The sequence below is a fragment of the Microplitis mediator genome, chromosome 6 (genome assembly GCF_029852145.1).
Source record: "Microplitis mediator isolate UGA2020A chromosome 6, iyMicMedi2.1, whole genome shotgun sequence".
Taxonomy (NCBI): Eukaryota; Metazoa; Arthropoda; class Insecta; order Hymenoptera; family Braconidae; genus Microplitis; species Microplitis mediator.
The window spans coordinates 11,466,101-11,491,098 of NC_079974.1; the positions used below are offsets into that span (position 1 = coordinate 11,466,101).

Here is a 24,998-nt window from a genome sequence, read left to right on the forward strand (position 1 = left end):
AGAGACTTCAATTTTTTTTTTTTTATCATCAACAATTAACCCAAAACAACCGTGCTACTTTACCAATTGACTATTGCAGTGAACTAGCCCTTGTAACGCGATTAGTAATTCAGTTCATCGCTAATTAAACCTCAAGTATGGCCGCCTGCCATGAGTGTTCGTTTTCTTCCAACTGTTATAAACATATTTTTAAGAGTACTCGTTACTCGATAAACCTGACCATTGGCCCTATTGGCACTCCTTACTGGTAAATGTAATTAAATATTTTGAGAGGTACAAAAATCTCTGAACTCGTTGCCTCTAAAACATCTACCGTGGTCTGCTATTACACGAGCGAATGGACCAAACGAGAATACAGTGCGATTCAAGGGTCTGATAGTATTTGCTGTATCTACTTTTCGAGTATGCCCGGAAAAATAAACTTTGAAAATTAGTGTTTAAAATTATAACCCGGAACCCAGGTGTCAACATAGGGAACTCCAACATTCCAAATAATAAATTTTATAGTACATGTCATAAATTTTTCTCTATGTTCAAGTTACGATTATTATCATCGTCATTATTATTATTATTATTATTTTTTTTTAAATTCAAATATCAATATCTCCCGCATAGACAACAAACTTTAATCTTCATCCCATAGTTATTCACGCTTCAATTATAAATTAAGGAATCATTATTCAGAATGAAAGCATTTGCTGATCACTCCATCAATATAATACCTGTCGTTTCTCAATTCATATAGTTCATTTTTTTTTTTTTTTTTTTTTTTTTTTTCTTGTGTGTTTAGTGTAACAAGACAAATTTAGTGAAGATATCTATCATAACAATAACATATTCTTTCGAATTATTTTTGCTACTTAATTTACCTGCTATGTTTATATGCACAGTATGCCAAGGTATGCTGGTCTTGGGTATGGGATGTAGCTCACCTTGAGTTTTACCTGAGCTCAACTTAAAAAGTTTGCAAGCAAAAGAGTTGTCTATGAATTTACGAACATATTTCGTAATTCCTTCAAACCAGTAGTACTTGCAAACTTTATCAAGTGTTTTCTCCCATCCCAAGTGCATAACTGACTCACATGCACATGACTAATCACTGACCACCTGAAGACACGTGGTACGATCGGTAAGCAAAGTATTTTACCACGAGGAACTTTTAGGGTCAACTCAACTTTACTATGAGATACTTTCGATCAGTTGTAGTCAGTTATTATCGTGAATTTACAACCGTAAAAATAGTTATGAAAGAATTTAACAGAAATAAATACCAATTATGTCCCAAATTCGTATGATTGATACTTTAACTCGGCTTTACTAGTTGCTTTACTATAATGCTCGACAACTCGATTTGGATCCGTTAAACTTTGCATAAGAAATGCATCATAATCATCGGAACTAGCGTATGTGTGCAATTCTATCAGAAACTTCAAATTAAATATCATAAATCAATGTAATATAAAGGATATCAATATTTGTAAAAATTCAGGTATAAATTTACGGAAATGAGATTAAAGGTCTGTGAATTGTCTCAGTTGAGGGAGACGCTGGGATGCAGGTAGCTCTGTTAGCGCTAACATGTTACAAAGGTTTGGTCGAACTTCACCGGCCTTAATCTCATACCTGAGATAATGAACAGGGATCTTGAGAAATAAATGTTTGAGAAAAAAAAAAAAAAAAAAAAGTAAAGCAAAATCCAGCACAATAAATGATGCTATTAAAAATTTTCAATCCAATACACCTCCGGTGCAACAATTTGAAGACTTCATTCAAAAACAATTTTCTTAATCGAAAAAAACCAAGTTTGTTTCAAGAGATTTTGATCTTACTTTTTTTTTTTTTTTACAATGTACGTATTGTAAATATTCATAAGTATTCATTTATCTTGTAATCACCGGTTACATCTGTATCTACGTTATTTAAATCGATCTCATCATTTAATTCCGATTTATGAAATGCACAAATAGTTTTACTCTTAAAAAAATCGTAAAGTGATCTAAAATTATGTTAATGTCAAATCTTTGATTAAAAAATTTCACGACTAATCATGACGTCACTCATTAAATAATCATCTCATACAACATAGAAAAAATCAAATATATCAACATTGACGGTTACAGTAGATACAATTTGTATCGTACAATTTACAATAGCATTTCCTATTCACTTTAAATTTATTATTTTATGTTCTCTTTTCCCTAAGAATCAAACAGCATTGCTCTCTTTTAATTAATGAACAATCTGTTCAAGAATCAAAACAAAATGAAAACGACTCAACAAGTTCTCTTAAAAATTCTGATGGAGCTGCCACAGTGCAAACATTCACACGATGTTCATTGTGGGGTTGGTATTCTCGTTTCCAATTGGAAATGAACACTTTAAAGCAATATGACCACACATGCTATACTTAAAACATAAACGAGCACAATTGACACAGCGATTTCTTCGAAACTTGATTTTTCATTTCGATGCAAACACTGACAAAATACGGCTTGAATATACAGCTAAATATTCACTAATGAGCGCACTACCTCCTAACGAACATTTAGCTAAACACATATTCACTATTGAAGACCGAGATTGATTTTACAGAATTCCGATTTTGAATTTCTAACAGAAGACTAAGCTGTTCAGCAGAAATTCCTGTTGACGATTCAGATCCCACTTCTGATGTCGGAAAGTCATTACAACCTTGGGCGCTATCCCGAGTATTGGTCTCAATACTAATATCTCTTATTTTTATTTAAAATATGAACGAATATTAATTATGCAACACAATGATTTAATATTAAAAGTATTGTTCATAAATAACGATACTTAGACAAGTAAAAGAATAAACATAGTATCGCACAAATATCAAAATACACTAAATACTAATTAATGCAATAATTGATTACGCAGGGAATTATAATAATTGCAATACACGACAGTCCAATAATATTCAAATAAAACCTAATCGAATAATTTACAAATACTACGGTAAACTAGGCTCGAGAACGAATCCACGGTCGACAGGAAAACTTGTACTCTCACAACGAATGCTCAATCAGAACTAACTGACTCAACTAGTACCAAACTCTGTACTTTTCGTTAAAAACCTTTTTGTCAAAATATTCAAAGAAGGACAACCGTCTCATATTATCTTACTATCTTGTCCTCTGTGTCTTACTATACCCATCCTGTGACCGTGGCTACGTTTGGTGAACAGATGTCACAGCGAGCCTAAGCCTCCCGTAATAAACATAATCTGCTTAAGTTGTAAACAACTAGAACTTAAATTTTATTATTTAATCGTTACTATAAAAACTAGTCTCGACTGTTGGAAATTTCCCGTCCTATTGGAAAACCCCGTTTTATTCTTTCATCTCCGAAATATATATATATATATATTAGACTGGGCCAAAAAAATTGACTATTTTTTTTTTTCATCCCTCGCGGTTTTCATGATACGGTTTGAACACTGTATTAAAAGAGCGTACACGTAGTCGATAACAAGTAGTTTTACCGTATTTATACGGTATGTTTGTGAAATTTAATTACGGTATTCCTACAGAGCTTATACTGCGTTTGTACGAAGCTTATACGGCATTTCTACCGTATTAATACGTTATTTCTACCGTAATAATACGGTACTTCTACTGTATTAATACGGCATTTCTATAAGATTAATACTTCATGTATATGATATTAATACGAAATTTCTACCGTAATAATATGACATTGTTAGCGTAATAATACGGCATTTCTACTGAATTTATACGGCATTTCTACCGAGTTTACACAACAATTCTACTGATTTAATGAGGTGTTTATACGGAATTTATCCAGTACATGGTAAAAAAAACTATATATAATTATTAATGATAAATGGCTCTATATAATTATTTATATTGCTTTACAATGTATTATGTCACTCGTATATTTTTAATCATATAGTAGACATTTTATAGACTTTTGATTAAAATATTTTTGTTAAAGCTCAAGTTCAAATTCAGAGATAAATTATTTATGGAAACATTGATAATAAATATTTTTATAATTATGTAATATAGGTTGTACTATATTACCATCAAAAAAGGTACTTATCACTCTATCAAATAACGGAGGAGTACCCGCGCCAGAATGGTCACAATTTCGGAATATAAGACTTCTAAAATAAGTTTCTTACCAGGGACACTACAAATCGTAGGCGCTACCTAGTGGCGCGCACCGAACTATTCTCGCTGCTGCTGCCTAGCACCAGTGACTTCCTTCTATTCCATATATATCTTTTCTCTCAAGAAATTTTTCTTTCGGTTTGAGTAACTTTTTTTTTTTTTGGTTGGAGCATACGAAAATTCTTTTGTTAAACAAATAGTAATTATTCCAAGAAATTTTATTTTTTTCAAACAAAAAAATGCAATATTGCTACAATAACCTGGCACGGCTTTCTTCAATAAAATATCTCTTATTTTAAGAAATAAAAACTTTTAAAACAATTAAAAATTTTTCGACTAAAGCATAAAAATATGTTAACTTGAGGAAAAAAAATTTTGATTCAAAGTAAAGATTTCAAAATAATTATTTATTTGATGTAAAAAAATTTTTATTTTCCGAATCGTTAAAAAAAATTTTCTTGTATCAAGAATATTTTTCTTAGTTCAAGTTAACTGTATTTTCTGTGTAGAGAAACTAAAAAGGTTTTTATAATGTACAAATAAAGAACTTTATGAGCTAAAAAAAGACTTTTATGTCAAAATACCCATACGACATAAACACTGCAGTGTTTAGACATGTTTCAATTGAAGAATGTAATTTTTAATCATAAAATAATCCTAGTTATTAATATTGATCCTAAATGTATTTCAAAATTATCTGATGTTCTTGCGAATCATTACTACATAGAAAAAACAGTTAACTCGAATCAAGAAAACAATTCCTGATTCAAGAAATTTTGTTTTAACGATTCGGAAAAGTAAAATTTTCTTGCACCAAGTAAATAATTATCTTGAAATTTTAATCTTGAATCAAAATTTTTTTTCCTCAAGTAAACATATTTTTATGTTTAAATTGAAAAATTTTTACTAGTTTCGAGAGTTTATATTTGTTAATGAGAGAAATTTTTTTGAAAAAAATTTTTTTGTGAAAGTAAAAATGAACTAGTTCATTTTTACAGCTGTACTTTTTTATTGAAAATTTGAAAGCAGAACATAGTGAAGAGATGAGCCATTTAAGAATGCAAGTAGTAGTAAAACATATTGTATCTGTTATAGAATCTGAAGATTGTTTGTTAATAAAACTGAAAGATATGAAAAGTATTTTTCAGCCTGTAAGAGTGAGACGGCATAATCACTGTATAAATGCGGCATAACCACCATATTTATACCGCATAAATACCGTTTAAATACGGTGCGAACATTATATGAATACCGTGTAACCACTATATAAATGAGGTATAGCAACCGTATAAATACGGTATAACCGACGTTTAAGTACAGCATAAAAACCATATAAATGGAGTATAATCATTGTACAAATACGGTATAGCGAGAGCGTAAATACGGTATAAACACAGTATAAATACGGTACAGTCCCTATATAAATTTGGTATCAACACAATATATTTACGGTATTAATACGGTAATAAAATTTCACAAATATACCGCATTTATACCTAGGGTATACCGTAATAATACTTATACCCAAAAAATACTCGGAAAATACCGTAGAAATACCGTTATGGGAATTCCGCGAGGGATAGCTATATCGAAAATATTATTCAGGATGACAAAAAAAAAATTTCATGAAAGTTTGAGCCCTTAATATTAATTTTAAGAGGTCTATTATCGCAATTTTTAATTTTAATTCATAATTTGATGTTTTACGTCAGAACTGCTAAAATATTCGAGTAAAAAAAATTCATTTTCAATTATTCTTATGTAAAATTAAATTCCCTACAAAAAAGGTCTGATTGAAAATTTTCGTCAGACAAGCCGTTTCCGATTAATTAAGCTTAATAAATTGATATATTTTTTCGATTTAACATTTTTACTTTTGAATTTTGTAACTGACAAATCAAGAAATATCTAAAAAAGATCATGACAGATTCTTAAACTTAAGTTATTGCTCTACAAAAAAGGCCTCTTAACATTTTTTGCTAAATTCACTCCTTCGAAAGTTATTCAAGGTTGAATTTGAGTCAAAACGATTTCAATAACGTAAATAACTTTCGAAAGAGTGAATTTAGCAAAATATGTTAAGAGGCCTTTTTTGTAGAGCCTTAAATTTCCTTCGAAAATCTGTCATGGTCTTTATTAGATATTTATTGATTCATCAGTTACAAAATTCAAAAGTAAAAATGTTAAATCGAAAAAATATATCAATTTGTTAAGCTTAATTAATCGGAAACGGCTTGTCTGACGAAAATTTTCAATCAGACCTTTTTTGTAGGGAATTCTATTTTACATAAGAATAATTGGAAATGAATTTTTTTTACTCGAATGTTTTAGCAGTTCTGACGTAAAACATCAAATTATGAATTAAAATTAAAAATTGCGATGATAGACCTCTTCAAATTAATTTTAAGGGCTCAAACTTTCATGAAATTTTTTTTTTTGTCATTCTGAATAATATTTTCGATATAGCTATGAAAAAAAAAAAAAAAAGTCAATTTTTTTGGCCCAGTCTAATACATATATATATATATATATATATATATATATATATATATATATATATATATATATTGTAACATGATGAAAAATTCGCCATCGACTCGTGGTTTGAAATTAATTCAAATATAATGAATCGTTATCCGGTGAGCCAATTTTGGTGACACCTATGATGAAAATTTCGACTTCGACCGAGCAATCGATCCAACGCATGAAGTGAACGTTTGAACAATTTGAATTACGACATTTAAGAGCAATTCCGAGTTTTGATCAACGACTAGTTAAATAATTGATAGTGAATTAATTCCGAATGAACGATAACCGCCTTTCGTAAACAAGACGAAGCATCGGCGCGAAACTGAACAACGTATATAATCGATTGTTTTGTGTTAATGAGCAAATGAAGTGCGCATTGCGCAAAATAATTAATTAATTAATTACGCGTAATAACATCTATGATAGTGAAATTTAACGCGTTACCGAAATAAAATATTATTTTATATTTTATTTTATTTCATTCGAGCAATTCTGAGAATCACGGATTATCTGTGTCTCATTCGCAACAGCAGTCTTGTCGCCTCGCCGTGTAAGAATACTCTGACGTCACTCGTCAAGTATTTGGTTAATACTTCCGCTGTATGTGTGTCTCCGGACAATAAAATTATTTTATTTTGATTTCGTCAACCGACTGTCTTCTCCGAGCAATGAACTGACTTGAGTTTTGATCAAGTACGATTTCTACGAGCAATGTTCTTTTTTGTTTATATCGAGTCAAGCCGACAACGGCAATTTATTATTTTTTTTGTAACCGATTATTTTTGTGATACCGATCAATTATTTTGTGTTTAATATACGAATAATTATTTTGTTTAATTCTGAATAATTATTTAATCGTAATCTTGAGTGCCTGACTTTTTCCCGATCCGCCACCCTGAGTCGTTTGTTTTTGATAATTGTTTTTTGGTGATTATTAAATCACCTGGCGCCCAACTGTAAATTTTAAATAAGGTTGCCAAAATCGTAAGTGTATTCGGACTTCACTCCGGTAGATTCCCGGTGGTGAAAAACCTGTTACATATTTTGGCGCTCAAAGTGGGGCACAAAAGGTCAGGAGGCACGGATCTACACGAGATTACGACCGACAATTTCGAATAAACCGTTTACGATTTGACCAATTATTTCGATCAACTTCGTCAAGATGTTCCGTTCACCGCCAGCGACTCGACCGACCAATTTGAACACGATATCGATGAACAACCGATCTATAGGCCAAATACTGATATCGACTGATCAGAACGACCGAACACCTGAACAACGACCGATACCAATCAACAACAATCATATATGTAGGTGTGTATGTACATCCCTATGTAAATATCTGTAACTTTTGAACGGATAAACCGATTTTGATCGTTTAGGTATCATTCGACGCAGCTTATACAGTTTCAGAGCTGATAAGATTTTAGAATCAATCCATCGAGCAAATTGAAAGTTATCCAAAATAAATATTTTTTAAAAAAATTTTATTTTTGAAATATCTCCGAACGCACCTTACTGATTAAGCTCAAATTTTCATAATTTCTAGATATTAACAAGAAGCGTCGAATGACACCTTAACGATCGAAATCGGTTCATCCGTTCAAAAGTTACAGATATTTACATAGGGACGTACATACACACGGACATCATCGTGAAATTAGTTAGAATAGCTTCCTAGAACCTCAAAACGTCAAGATCTGATAGAAATTCGGTTTTCGAAAATCCGACCGAAACCAATAACATCCCAAATTTTTGAAAATTTCCAATTTTCTTAGCGGGAAGTTAAAAAAAAATTATAATCCATCATTATCTCATTACGAGACTAGGCTCAAAATTCGTGTTTAGGGGAGTAATATTTTTGAAAATTTAAAAAAAAATCGAAGAATAATAACAATCTTAAAATCGCTGTTTTAAGTTTAAAATTAAAAAAAAACAATCAAATTCATAATGAATAATTTTTTGCACGAATTTTTTAGAAAATTCATCAAAAAACACGAATTTTGAAAAAAAAACCCAAATCGGACAATTTTCCACTAAGTTATTGCTATTTAAAAAAAAATCCCCGAAATCTTAAAAAATTCATATCTCCTGATTGGCTGGATGAAATAATTTGAAAAAATTCATAAAAACCTTTTTCTAGGCGTACAAAAAAGTGCCCCAATTTCAGCGAAATCGGAGATGCAAAATCCACTGGTGGAACGAGTTGGCATGGAATTGTAACGGGGTAAAAATTTAAATTTTCAAATTCAAATCAACCTGATTTCCCGCGGTTGATTAATTACCCATAGTACCCCATATGCGTTACTATTTCATCGACTTGTCGCCGGGCGCGCTAATTTAAGGGGCTCGTCCCCAACACCCAATAAGGAAATAAGTTGGAGTGGTGGATTTTCCGATAAGGGCCGAAGGATCGCGAACTTAGATTTGATAAGGGAGTGCACAAGGTGAAGACGGACACAGTCGGACGGACCGGCATAGACACCAGACGGGTGACGACGTACATCACTGCAGATATATATTGAGGAGAATTAATTTGTTGGAGGAAAGAACCGAGTCAGACGGAAATCGGCGGGAAGGCTGAAGGGAATAAAGGACGCCACGATCGCTTGGGAAAAATTAAACAGAGGTAAATAAATCGTCGGCAAGTGGTTACAATTTATTAATTAATCAATTAAGAAATAATGATGAAGTTAATTCGTGGGCAGTCGCCATTTCCAGTTTGATTGTATTAAAATATAAATTCTCGGCAAGAAGGCCAGAATTCAAAATAAATTAACACGCGGTCCGTCTGAAAATTTCTCGACAGAAAGCCAGTAATTATAAATTATAAAATTAATATTAAGAAATTGTTATATAGTAAAATTAATCAATTTTATTTAATGAGAAAAAAATTAAAATACAAAAATTTACAAGACTGAAATTAAAAGTGCTGTGAACATAGTGATAACGATAAAACTGTAATTAATTAAAATTATTATTAATGGAAGTCAGTTCTTGATGTAAAATTTGTTCATTAACGTGAATACTAGTTGTAAATGAATTAAAGAGAGATAGCGTCAGTCGTTGGCGTCAGTTTTTCAGCGTCACAAAATTCTTTACTCAAAAACTGATGTTTGAAAAACTGAAAGTATATAAAATTGTCGCGTTGATAAAAGTGTCGTTATGTAAAAGAAATAAAATTGTAGAGTCAGTAAGTTTATAAATTAAAATTTTCGTATATAAATTTAGTCCAGTGGACAATAAAATAAATTTGAGATTAATTAAAAGTGGGTGTGAAGTTAATCGGTAAAATAATGATTTGTAAACGCGTGTGTGTGTGAGTGTAAATAAGTCCTGGGGACTAGAGTGTTAAAACGTGTGTGTGTGTGTGTGAGAAAAATTAAGTTTTCTGTGAAAATGTTTTAAAATAATAGATCCAGGGGATCTAGCAAGTTGCCAATTTCTTTGAATTAAATTTGATCCAGGGGATCAGGCCGGTGGCCAAATTAATCGTAAAAGTCCAGGGGACTACATTTTATTTCATTAAGATCCAGGAGATCAGGCCGGTGGCCAGTTATAATAAAAGTCCAGGGGACTCTTCGTGTAATTAATAAAGTCCGGTGGACAAAATTTATTAGTTGTTAAGAATAAAAGTCCGGTGGACAAACGTGTTAAAAATACTTATAAGTAAAATAAAAGCCCGGTGGGCCAAATTTTGATTCAGTAAATAAAATTGAAAATTATATTGATTTAAAATCGTGTGTAAAAAATTAATTTAATCCCTCAATCTCCTCACTCTTATACTTTTCAACGACCCTGATTTATAAAATCAACATCTCCGGTTTTGGAAGGCCGAGTCTTAACGTCCAGTGGCGCCCTTATTAACATCATTTAATAAAGGGGCCAAACTTGGCAAGGTTGAGATATACCCTGTTATAAAATGCCCCATATATAAGGCTTGCTATGCAAGCAATTCCCCTTCTCGCTCATTCTGAACTTTTACTCAATGTTTCTCCTCTCGCGCTACCTCTCCTTTTTCGCCTCAAAACGTTTAATTTTAGCTTTCGTAAAGAAGATTCTCTTCAAAACTTTTTCCTGTGTAATTGAAATGGGAAAACTTTAGGTTTGATGAGGAACCTTTTAATATTAATATTTAAAGCTTTGCTTCTAGCAGACTGAGAAAATTCGAAAAAAAATTAATAATTTTTAACATCCCGCTAAAAAATTGAAAATTTTCAAAAAAAAGGGAATCTATTGGTTTCCGTCTGATTTTTGAAAATCGAAATTCTAACAGATCTTGACGTTTTGAGGTTCTAGGAAGTTATTTTGACTAATTTCAAGATGATTTCGAGTGCATGTACACTGTAAAAAATCCACGGGGTGAATGCGGATTAAATCCGGAGTGAATGAATTTTTAATTAATCACTCCCCTCGGAATGAAATTCACTCCGAAGGGGAGTTTTGAAAATATTATTAATAAACAATAACTCCATTTAATAAAATCTCACACACACACACGCACACACCCGAACACACACGCACATGCACACACACCCCAACACAATCTCGCACACATTTGCACACACGCACACATACCCGAACACTCACGCACACATATTTTCACACACACCCGCATACAGTCAAACACATACACGCACACATTTGCACACACACACCCGAACACACACGCTCACACATTCGTACAAACACGTTCTCGCACTTGCACAGACACACACACGCACCCTCAGGCACATACTCGCACACACACACATATTGTTTAATCGTTTAGTATGAATTAATATAAATTAATTTAAATGTTAAAACTCCGGATCGGAATGAATTGAGAGTGAAATAAAATCCGCGTCACTCCGAGGTCACTCCGCTAAAAAAAACTCCCAATTCACTCCGTATGCGGAGTGATTTTTTTCAAAACTCCGGAACTCCGAGTGGCAGAGTGAATGCGGAGTGAATTCGGATTGAAATTAAATCCGGATTCACTCCCGATTTTTCACAGTGTATGTGTGTACACGGAAAGAATTTTTTGATAAAAATTACTCTGTAATTTCGAGTAATCTTGGGCCGTTGCAAAAAATTGGTATTTTTTGTTTTAAATTTAATATTTTTTGTTTAAATATTAACGTTGCTAGACTATGTTTTACTCTACTACTGAGTAATTTTTTGAAAGTCTTATATTTAATCGATTATTGTGAATATCTCATCTTAATCTATTAATTTTTACTCCATGCGATTAATTTTTACTCCCCAACATACCATTCTTTTAAACCCATTAACTTTTTGATGAAAAACTGCCTATAAATCGAATAAATTTTCTTATCTATGGAAGTAATTTTTACTCTAAACTGCAGAGTAATATTTCAGTAGTCTCCGTTAATCTTCGGTTAATATCGGCTTCAATTAAATGTCTTTTATTTTGCTCGCGACAACTTACATGTTACGCACACAAACGTAGACTTGGAAAAAAAGACGATCTCTGTATCTCTCTATAACTTAATATTTATTTTAAAATTAAAAAAAGTTTGTATCTTTTCTTTTTCAACACTGTAAAGTCAGCGAATGCGCAAAAAGGATCTGGTTTAGGTGTGATGGAATTTTAACAATTAAAAATTACACAGATTTTATCAATAAATAGTTAGGTTATTTATCTACACTTTATACAGTTAAATATGGTGAGAATTAACATTAGGTAGCGAATTCGACAAGATAGATAAGCGATAGCGAATGCGACAAGTAAAGCGGTTAAAAACGCGTGGTGGTTAGTAAGACTGCATGATGTAGATTGCAAATTAAGACGGCGTCTTCCTCCTTCGTTGCTGCTCGGTGGTGACGTGGCAGCATGGCTGCAGTAACGAATTTTCCCATTGGCTTAAAAGTGCGCCAACAGAAAATAGTTAGCCGCCAATTTCTCTGATTGGTCGGCTGTTAGCGGGTTCTCATGCCGCCGTGACACGGTCATGAGCAAGAAATTGTATGTGTCGGGCCAAAATAGCGAGTGACCCAGCACTATTCTGACATTCAATTCAGTAGCGAGTTCGGCTACTCCCGATCGTAGCGGAAATGCACGAAGCTTTTCAAATTGCCTAAGCTCGTGACTGAACAAACACAATAAGAGTAATTTTTTTTTTATTCTTTTTCAAAATATTCATTTTAAGTCATATTCTAAGGCAATTAGATGGTTTTTAGATTTTTTATGGAAATTTCAGCCTTTTAATTGTAATTTTTATTGTAATTTACTATAAATTTTATAAATTGAATCATCAACTTTTTATCATAACCTACGAGTAAAAATTGAATTAGAGAGAATTTATTTAGACAGCCGCTAGGTGTAATTTTTACTCGTAATTGTGAGTAAAAATTAATCTGATTGATTTTTACTCTCGAAAGAGTAAAATTTCGTAATTCGAAAGTAAAAAGTCTTAATGGCCCAAGATTACTCGATTTAGAGTAATTTTTAGAATAAATATAACATGGCAATATTCATATGAAAATTCTTTCCGTGTATGTATGCCCCGATGAAAAAAGATTTTGTCTAATCATATATGATCATGCATAATTGTCTATATATGATCAGATCCAAAAATTGGCCAGGTCTGATCATACATAACTTGATCTGTTTATACATGATCATATATGATTATATATAATCATGCATGAACGAATATAGTCATTTTTAGAATCTCATTTAGAATATCTGTAAATTATTAATTAAGTAGTTTAATTAGGATTTATTGTCTTCATCAATATCAATTTCGGTTAAAATTAAATAAAAAAAAAAAAAAAAATTATTAACCATCGACAATTATTCTACTACGAGGTCACCCATCCAATTAATGTCCAACGCCGATGCTGCTTAACTTTGGTTATCGATGGTTTGTAGTCTGATCCTCTAGTCTGTTATACACTTACAATTAAGAAACGTTTATGGCATTACTTAACTCAAATAATCAAATTGATACTTTATACTTTTAAATTGCTGCCGAAACCTTTGAACATTTTTTAAGTATTGGGGATTTAAGTTTGATTGATAGTTGACAGAATAAAAATTTAATAACATTGATATTAAAAAATTGTCATATTATTTAATATATATATATATATATATATATATATATATATATATATATATATATATATATATATATGTATATACCCTTTTTAAAAGAAACGATTGAAACGATTAGAAAAAAAAAATTTTAAATACTTTTTAATGCTTTTGAATACTTTGAATACTTAGAATCGCCCTTCTTATAAGCATTTAACATTGCAAATCGTTTCGAATCGTTTCTTTTAATCAGGTTATATATATATATATATATATATATATTTAAATATTTATAGGTTTCATATCAATGAAATCTGATCAGATTTAATCATACATAGACATATATAACTACATATAGGTTTATATCAGTCACGTCTGATCAGATCTAATTATATATAGGCCTATATCTAATTATATATGGGTTTGTATCAATCATGTCTGATCAGATCTAATCATGTACAGACTTATATATGATCATATATGGGGTTATAACAGCTAGGTATGATTATATCTAATTATATATAGACTTATAGATGATCAGATATGATTATATATAGACTCATATATGGTTATATATGGAGTTATAACAGCCAGGTATGATTATATCTAATTATATATAGACTCATATATGATCAGACCTGATCATATATAGACTTGTACATGATTATATATGGGGTCATAACAGCCAGGTATGATCAGATCTAACTATATATAGACTTATATATAAATAGATCTGATCATATATAGACTTATGTATGATTATATATGGGGTCATAACAGCCAGGTATGATCATATCTAATTATACATAGACTCATATATAATCAGATCTGATCAGATCTAATTATATATAGACTTATATATAATCAGATCTGATCATATATAGACTTATATATGGGCTTATAGCAGCCAGGTATGATCAGATCTAATTATGTATGGGGTCATATATAATTATATATAATTATATATGACCCCATATATAATCATGCATGATTATATATAACTTCATATATGATTATATATATGAAGTTATGATCATATATATGAACATATATAATCATATATGATTAGACAAAATCTTTTTTCATCGGGTGTGTGTATGTAAATATTCTATAACTTTTGAACGGATGAACTGATTTGGCTTTTTGAGGTGGCGTTTGAAGCGACTCATTAATTCCAACAATTTTTGAGAAATTGAGTTTTTTTTGGATACACTTTTTTTTTAATGTTTTTTTTTGATACTCTGTAATGTACTCGATGGACTGATTTTAAAATCGGGTCAGCTTTAAAACTTTATAAGCAATATCGAATGCTACCTCAACCATCAAAATTAGTTCATTAGTTTAAGAGAAACCCTTGTCGAAAGAATTGTGAAAAAGTGTTTTTTTCCTAATAAAATTCAGATTGTTGAGCTAATTGATCAAAGTTTTTGTTTGAACGTCAGTAGTTAAGGAACTGCGTCGAATGTCACCTTGAAGGTCAAAATTGGCTCATTACTTCAAAAGAGATTGCTAATATAAAAAAAAAAAAAGATTTACTTCATTATTTTGTTTTTTGTCATTGTTTATTACTTGAGCTTTCTCGACGGCGTGACATTACTTTTTTTTAAGCTTGAAGAGCTCAAAAATGTATTGACACTAATGTTTTTGAGCTCAAAGAGCTCGAAAAAAGCAGAAAGTTTTGGGGCTGGCCCGTAGGGTCAGGCGATTTTCAGCTTTTTTTTTTAGTTTTTTTTAATTTCTCAGAAACAACTTGAACGATCGACTTCAAAATCTACTCAGCTCTTGAACTTGATAAAACGCGTCGATTGCCACCTCAACCGTCTTAATCGGCTAATTTGTTCGAGAGATATCGTCAGAGGAAGAAATCAATCATTTTATAGATTTTATCAGCTCTAGAAAATAAAACGCGCCGATTGCCACATCAAACATTAAAATCGGTTGATTGATTCAAAAGATATCGACGACGAAAAGTTTGAAAAATAACATTTTATGTCATTTTTCCCGGATAAATAATGTAATGAATATGAAACTGATCTTTAAAATATTTGAATAGCTAGAAAACAAATGCCTTCTTCTCTTGTTTTATAGATGCGCGACTAAAGTCAGTCAGTCTTATATTGACAACTAAACAGCAAACATCGATGTTTGAAAAAGAAAAAGTTTTTGAACCATGAAAAATAATGTTTTAAACCAAAAACAAACTTTCTTGGCCCAAGAAAGTTTGTTCTTGGTTTAAAGCATTATTTTCTCAGGCCAAGAAAGTTTGTTTTTAACTCGAGAAATTTGTTTCTTGTCAAAAGACTGTTACCTTATCGAGTCAAGAAACAATGTCTTGAGCTAAAAAAAAAAGTTTTTGTACTAAGAAAAAAAACTTTTTAAACCAAGAAGAAACTTTCTTGGGCCAAGAATTTTTTTATTTGTCGCAAACAAAAAAAAATTTTCAGCCAAGAAATTAATTTCTTTAATTAAGCAAATAAATCTATCGAGCTAAAAAATTTTATTTTTTTATGTTTCATTTTTTCAATGAACAATTTTTTTTTTTGTTTAAATATTACAAACAATGCTGTGAAGCAAATAAATACTGTATCAGAAGCATTTATAAGGGATGGGCAAGTTTCGCAATAAGTTCAATATTTAAACAAATTGAGAAAAAACAATTATCGCTTAACCAAGGAATCGAACCCAGATCGATTCGGCGTCACGCGAGAGCTTTACCAACTAAGCCATCCCAGCCTTTGCTAGGCTACGTTTACTTTGCCCAAATATACTGAGCCACACTGGCTTATGGTCAGTCACATTTTTAAATCCTAAACCCAGAATTAATATTACAAATGTTATCGCCAATAATTTAGAAAAATGTTAGTTTTGACATTTTACCAAAATACTGAACGGATTGTATGAATCGTTCATAAATGAATTTCGACATAAATATAAAAAAGTTAAAAAAAAAAAACAAATTTAATTACAAAAAAAATTGAGAAATTATTCAATATTATTTAATTACATTAATCAATGAATTTATTATAATAATATAATTTGGTTGTTTAATTTTTAATTTATTTAAAATAAAAAGGTGGACTCAAAATCCATTTGCTGCGCTAGTGTGAGAAAGAGAGAGAGTGGGGAGTATTCATTCCTTCGGGTGCGAAGGAGGGAGCACCTATGAGTGAGAATCCAAGAGAAAACTTTCTTGGCTTGAGACTCTAGTAATCTTGGTTTGAGATTTTTCGTGTGATTGGTCAGAGAAAGTACACTATACTCAAACCAAGAGTTTAAATTTCTTGAATCAACTCCCTTTATTTTTAGTTCGAGTTTTTACCGTTTATTGTTTCAAAACATCATAGTTCTTTAATTAAGTATATAAATTTCTCGAACTAAATATTTTTATTTCTTGGTTTAAGTAAGTAACATACTCAGGTTAAGAAAAATTATTATTAAACTAAAAACTGCAAGTTTTTAAAACAAGTAATTCTATTATTGGATCAAGTATGAAATACACTGTAAAAAATCCGGAGTGAATCCGGAGTGAAATAAAATCCGAATTCACTCCGGATTCACTCCGCCACTCGGAGTTCCGGAGTTTAAAAAAAAATCACTCCGCATGCGGAGTGAATTGGGAGTTTTTTTTTTAGCGGAGTGATCTCGGAGTGACGCGGATTTTATTTCACTCTCAATTCACTCCTGTCCGGAGTTTTAATACGTAAATAAATTTATATTAATTTATATGAAACTGCTAAACAATATGTGTGTGTGTGTGCGCGAGTGTGTTTGCGTGCATGTGTGTGTGCAGGTGTCTGTGTGCGTGTGTGCAAATGTGTGCATGTGTGAAAATTTGTGCGTGTGTGTAAATTTGTGCGTGTGTGCAAATGTGTGCGTGTGTAAAAATGTGTGCGTGTGTGAAAATGTGTGCGTGTCTGCAAATGTGTGCGTGTGTGCAAATTCGTGCGTGTGTGCAAATGTGTGCGTGTGTACAAATGTGGGCGTGTGTGCAAATGTGTGCGTGTGTACAAATGTGGGCGTGTGTGCAAATTTGTGCGTGTGTGCAAATGTGTGCGTGTGTACAAATGTGTACGTGTGCTCGAATGTGTGCGTGCGTGTGTGTGCGAGTGCGCGTGTGTGCCTAAATATGTAGGTGTGTATTAGGGTCGGCCGAAAATACACTTTTTTTGAATTTTCATTATAAATTCCAAAAATATTTTTCTTTGTACAAAAAAAAAATTTTTCGGAAAACAAAAAAAATTTCAGGTCGATATCTTAGGCTCGCCAAATCCCGTTAAAGTTAGAAGTTGTTTAAAAATTTTTTTCCAACTTATTTTGGTCGGAAATTTAATTCTCTACATAATAGGTGCTATAATAAAATTACGTAAAGTTGATAGTTACTGAGATAATTGCAATTTTGTTCTAAAAAATATAATTTTTCAAGATATTATCACTTTTTCAGGGTAAAATGAATTTTATCATGTAAATTTCTCACAAAATTGGTCTTCTGGTAAAAACTTGAAATTTATAGTTATTCAGAAACTGGCAGTTTTATGTTTAGATAGTCACATTTCTCGTTATTTGGTGGTTTTCACCATAAATTGCTATTATCTTTGTAACTATCAACTTTGAATAAATTTTTATTAGGTCTGTTTTGTAGAAAATCGAATTTCCTACGAAATTTTTATGATAAAATTTATTTTTTACCCTGAAAAAGTAATAATGTCTTGAAAAATTTTAATTTTAATTTTTTAGAGCAAAATTGCAATTATCTCAGTAACTATCAACTTTACGTAATTTTATTATTGGTCCTTTTTTGTGGAGAATTAAATTTCCGATCAAAATGTGTTGGAAAAAAAATTTTAAACAACTTCTAACTTTAGCGGGATTTGGCGAGCCTAAGATATCGACCTAAAATTTTTTTTGATTTCCGAAAAATTATTTTTTTGTACGAGGAAAAATATTTTTGGTATTAATAATGAAAATTAAAAAAAAGCGGATTTTCGGCCCACCCTAGTGTGTATGTGTGTGCATTAGACTGATTCAAAAAAATCGACTAATTTTTTTTTTTCTTTATTAAATCGAAAATATTGTTGGAAATGACAAATAAAAAATACTGTGAAAATTTGGGTTCCATGCGTTTTGAGCACCTGACAAAATATCTCCGACAAAATATCCCCGACAAAATATCTCTGGACAAAATATCCCCAGTTTTGTGTCAGTTTTTTTGGCTTTTTTCACTATTTTTGCTTTCTTTTCATGGGAATATTTTGTCCGGAGATATTTTGTCGGGGATATTTTGTCAGGTGCTCAAAACGCCTGATACCGAAAATTTGAGCTCTTAATATTAATATTAACAGCTGCCGCATCGCAATTTTCTATTTCCCGTTTAAATAACATGGGAAAATTTATTTTTTAAGCTTTGGAATTTTGTAGCTCTCGGTGGGACCAATACTTTTGAATGTTCAAGACATATTCTGATGGGAAATTTGATGCTCTACAAAAAAGGTCTCTTGTAATTTTTCGATATTTTTATATCTTCAAAAGTAATTCGAAGTTAAAATTAGATTGACGATAAATTTTTACATTTTTTAAATTTTTTGACGCAACTATCAACTTTATCCGAAAAATTTAGAAGACATATTTTGTAGAGCATTTAATTTCCTACAACTTATCTCAGAGAAAATTTTGATATTTCAGTTAAGTCGTATGTTATTTGCAATTAAATGAAAATTTTTTTAAATAATCTAAATTTTGTTGCTTAAAATTAATTATATTAAATTTTCAGCTAATTGCGCATAACTTGCGACTTATGAGAAATATCGAAAATTTTCTCTGAGATAAGTTGTAGGAAATAAAATGCTCTACAAAATATGTCGTCTAAATTTTTCAGATAAAGTTGATAGTTGCGTCAAAAAATTTAAAAAATGTAAAAATTTATCGTCAATCTAATTTTAACTTCGAATTACTTTTGAAGATATAAAAATATCGAAAAATTACAAGAGACCTTTTTTGTAGAGCATCAAATTTCCCATCAAAATATGTCTTGAACATTCAAAAGTATTGGTCCCACCGAGAGCTACAAAATTCCAAAGCTTAAAAAATAAATTTTCCCATGTTATTTAAACGGGAAATAGAAAATTGCGATGCGGCAGCTGTTAATATTAATATTAAGAGCTCAAACTTTAACAGTATTTTTTTTTTGTCATTTCCAACAATATTTTCGATATAATGAAGAAAAAAAAATTAGTCGATTTTTTTGAATCAGTCTAGTGTGCATATCAGCTGATCAATAATGTAATACGCGAATTTTTACTTCGATTTTATTATGTGGAGTTATATTTTATTAATAATATTTTCAAAACTCCGCTCCGGAGTGAATTTCACTCCGGAGGGATTAAATTAATAAAAAATTATCTACTCCGCGAAAACTCCCCTGCGGCGTGAATTTCACTCCGAGGGGAGTGAATAATTAAAAATTTATTCACTCCGCATTCACTCCGGATTTAATCCGCATTTACTTCGCGAATTTTTTACAGTGTATGTATTGGCTTAAGAATTTTTTTTCTTAATTGAAGATTTAAAATTCAAGATATTATTTCACTTCGTTCAAGAAATTTCCGGCTTTCATTCCACTCGCTGAAACATTTCTCGGTTGAAAAAAAATTTTCTTGAGTCAAGATTTTTTTTTTCTGTGTAAGAGCTAGAGAAAAAAGTTCTGAATCAAAGTTGTAGAACATTAAATTTTATATAAAAATGGTCCTTTGGCTGGAAGCTAGGGGATGATCGTTACAGCTTTAAAAAATAATAACTCGCTGAAAAGTGAAGATAATTAAAAAAAATTTTTTTGTTTTATTTATAAAATTATAAACTTTAATCTCAGAGATAATTCTTTTTTTAAATTTTTTATAAAAAAGTTATAAAAATTCGAAATTTTAAATTTTTATTTTCAACCACTCTAATCGATGAAAATAATTTTTTTGTCTCATTATTTGATTTAATATATTAAAAAAAAAATTTTGGCGTTGGAAATATTTTTTTTTCACCTATTTTTTCCGAGCAGGTATGAATTTATTTACCTGGTGTCAATTTTTTTGTGGCGGCGACTTTGCTTTTACTACCGAGCAGCGTATTAACCGCACATGTGCCAATAAACTGAATGGGCATATACTTGTGTTGTCGTTACTCGTACATCAACATTTATGTGTAGTTGTAGTAACAATTTTTTTTCTATAAAAAAATAAGTAATTAACTTATTTGTTTATAACAAATAATTAGTTAACAGTTTAAAAATAGATCTTTTATTGTTAGGTTTTCTGGACGATTCATAAAATTTGGAATCGATTGATACTTATCTTATCGAATCAATTTTTCAAAATGTAATTAACTTATTTGTTTATAACAAATAATTAGTTAACATTTTAAAAATCGATTTTTTGTCGATAGGTTTTCTGGGCGATTCATAAAATTTGGAATCGATTGATACCTATCTTGTCGAATCGATTTTTCACTTTGACTTCTCATAGAACTCATTCATTCTTATAAAATCTCTATGGGAATTTATGAAATTCTATTGGATTCTATGAGATTTTCTAAACAGGGTTAGTTACGAAGTATTTTCGAAGTCTTGAATTTTTCAAATTTAAAAATACTTCTGTAATCAAACGTATTATCAAGTTCAAAATATTGGAAAGTACGGTTTCGTGCTCTTTGAGCTGGAAAACAGCAGGAAGTTTTGGGGCTGGCCCGCAGGGTTAACCGATTTACAAATTTTTTTCTTGTTTTTATTATAACATGAGTGATAGTTGTGAGCATGTTCGGATTTCTCAGCATTCTTATCATTATAATTATAACTTTATTGATAGAATGTACGTACTTGTTTTCGGTTTTTGTATTATTTGCTGGTAACTTTTTTTTTAAATTTGTCAATTTTTGTATGGTGTTGCGTAAATTTCAAATGTTTGCGCCAGAACACTTGATAATTTGACGCTCTACTATACCAGAGGTGCTGCTATCGACGCGCCCTCTGATACTCGGAATTTCAACTCGATAGCCAGCTACGCGGCAACTGGAATTATTCTACAACACTTGTGATAGAACACCACGTGCTACCAGTTTTTATTGTAATTCAATTTCATCGTGTTAATTACTCTACATTATCAAGTACATCATTCTAATTGTAACTCGCTGATTCACCATGTATTTGTTATCATCTATATTCTTCAATTATATTTGTTTTTTCATATATAAACTCTGTGCTCATTGCTGTGGTGACCGCGTGTTAAACTAACGTGCGGGCTATATCTATTCACATACTCGCCATCACGTGACTTTGCAGCCACAAATAATTTATTTCAATTTACAATTACTTTCATTACTCATCGCTTAATATTTACTCGTACTTGATGTCAACTGGTGTGACTGATGTCATCATTCATTCATCCAGTAATCTTTAATCTCAAAAATCAATATCAAATTTTATTTGTGACGGCAAAGTAATTATTATACGTTCAGACTCGGCTCGCTACGCATCTCTCTTTTTACTCGGCTCTTACTCGTACTCTATGTCGCGTATTAAAATTAATTGTGACTTGAATTTATATTCGAAATATTGTGATATTTGTAAATTATTAATTGTCAATAATTTATTCATTACCGCGCTCTATGTAATTTATTAATTCACGTGTATGGTGCCGTGTAAAATTATAAAAACTCATATTCTACTAAACTCGAAAAACTCGATCTTCAATTCAACTGCGCTCGATATATAATGTATATAATATTTCATGTGTACGGTGCCATGCAATTTATATAAAACTCAATTAAACTCAAATGCAATTGAATAATGTTTAATAAGTGCTCTAATAAAACTCGTGATCGACTTATGTACTCTTCGCTATTATCTGTGATTTATTTTTATTAAATATGGACAATACACCAAATTAGTGAATTATTATTTCTTTCACCATCCCGATCCAGCAAATAAATATTTAATGTAGTTTTTAAGTTAATATTTTACATATGGTTTCAGAATTGGATCTTGTTATAAATGCTATATTCACGGATCCTAATGACTCAAGTGCATGGCTTTATCAACGTTGGCTTTTGGAATATAATATGTTTAAGGCTAATGACATTTGGCAAATAAAAGTCACAGAGAACAGCGCTACAATAATATTTCATGGTAACACTGAAATAAAACCCGACGAACTTATATTAACTCGAAAATATAGTCGATTAGATTCTCACATAGATCACACATCTACCTGGCATTCTTACAATAATAAAGTACGTTCAAAACAATGGCATTCCAATTTGCCTGTCATTGCAAATGGAGTAGACAGACAATTTTTATCGATATCTGTTAAGCATAACAATAAATCTTATGATCTCCACAAATCTAAAAACTGTAATGTATGGTATTACAAATCATCCATAAAACGTACTAATACTCATCGCACTCAGTTGATTGAACAGTTTATCAATATTGAAAAATTGTTAGAAATGGAACCAAATAATAAGTGGGCGTTACTTACTATGATACTTCTTATGAAAAATTTGGATTTGATTAAGTATTATAATGAAATTTTGAAAAACTTAAGCACTCTTATGAAAATAGATAATCTGCATACAGAGTATTATGCTGACATCCGTAAGTTGATTATTAGTTAATAATTTACAAATTATAGTAATTAATTCAATAATCAATCACAATATATGAACGAAATTTTGAAAAAATGGAAACAAAAAAAGTGTGTGTGTGTTAGCTCGCCCAGCAAACGGGATCGCATTGAATCGCATTCAGTTCTCTATCCGATACAATCCTGTTTTTGTAATGGCTGTCTTGTCAATCCGGGGTGCCACAACTTGTGCCTAACGGAGATTACACAAAACGCACACTTGCATCAAAAGTAATAGTGTGTAGCGACACGTATGAATAAACGAACGACAGATAAAAGTTACGTTCGAATAAACGTAAGAATGAATAACGCGATGGATGTATAATGTCTGTTGTGATTAACGTAATCGCTGAATAAAAATCCCTTCAATAAACCGAAGGTTTAGTTAAAGTGAGATTTGTAAAAACGTCGGAACGGAAAACGAAACATTTGTATAAACGTAGGAACGGATAATGGGCCGTTAAAATAAATGCGGGTAACGGATAATGAGCCGTTTGAATAAACGCGGGTAACGGATAACGATAGGTTAGTATAAACGAAGGAACGAATAATGTGAGGTTTGTTAAAAGTGACGTGTGTTTAAAAAATTATTTCACAATACCGACCGTTAAATTGACTGAATTCAGTTGATGTAGTAGATTCCCATGATAATAAAAAATTATGGAACTGGTTCTTAAAGATTTTAAAAATCTAACCAATCATAATAAGGACATGTATTATTTATTGGTTTGTGTTACGTTCCCGTAATATTTTATTGATTAAATTAAATTAATTATTTTTAATAAATTAATTTTTTGCAATGTAACGGAAATCGGTTACGATAAGAGAGTCGCCGTGGCTCGCGGGCAGTCAAAACAGATGACGATGCATGAGACCTGGGCTACGACGATTCTCTCACAGAAAACCTGAGATGCAGCGTCAACATTTTGTCAACTCTGTTGACTTTATTATATTTTTATAGTGACTAAATAATCAGTCCTTCGAGAGAGCTCATAGAGCTCGATCCTCTGCTCTCTATATAGTTAATAAACGTAATTAATTCGAAATTAATTCAACCTTATTTTGAGGTGCCAATTGGCACCCCAATATTTTCACCTACACTATGACCTATCCATTCACTATCTAAAATAAATAACTACAATAAAATAATCGACGACCAAGGCCCACCGGGGGTCTGTCGATACTCCAATGAGGCCAAACCTGAATTAAATTTAATAATTAAAAATTATTTTTATTTTTAATTAGTTTTGGGTAATTCTCAAAACGTAACAGTGGTGCTGTGACTAGGATCAGTGACCATTGTTTATAGACGATACAAATAATTATTAAATAATTAAAAATTAATATTGGGAATTATTCAAAACGTAACAGTTTAAATTAAAAATTTATAAATTTATTTATAATTCAAATGATGGTGATTTAATTTTTTAAATATTTGAATTTTATTGCATTTTTATTGATAAGGCTTAAAGTTAAAAAAATTACATTTAATATTAATTAATCAATTCTAAATACTAATTTTTTCGAAGTTCAAGATTATTGACCGTAGAAATTATTATGAAAAATTAGACTAAACCTAAAAACTAAATAATGTGATAGTAAAAATGCAAA

General features: G+C 30.9%; 1 protein-coding gene across 3 annotated transcripts in view; it reads left to right on the forward strand.

Moving 5' to 3' along the window:
- Window positions 1-24,998, forward strand: part of LOC130669619 (geranylgeranyl transferase type-2 subunit alpha) — an 82,078-nt gene that overhangs the window by 33,116 nt on the left and 23,964 nt on the right. For all 3 annotated transcript variants that reach the window (XM_057472606.1, XM_057472605.1, XM_057472607.1), the window contains exon 7: window positions 22,739-23,359. In XM_057472606.1, the coding sequence (XP_057328589.1) occupies window positions 22,739-23,359 (621 nt within the window). The remainder of the gene's footprint in view (window positions 1-22,738; window positions 23,360-24,998) is intronic.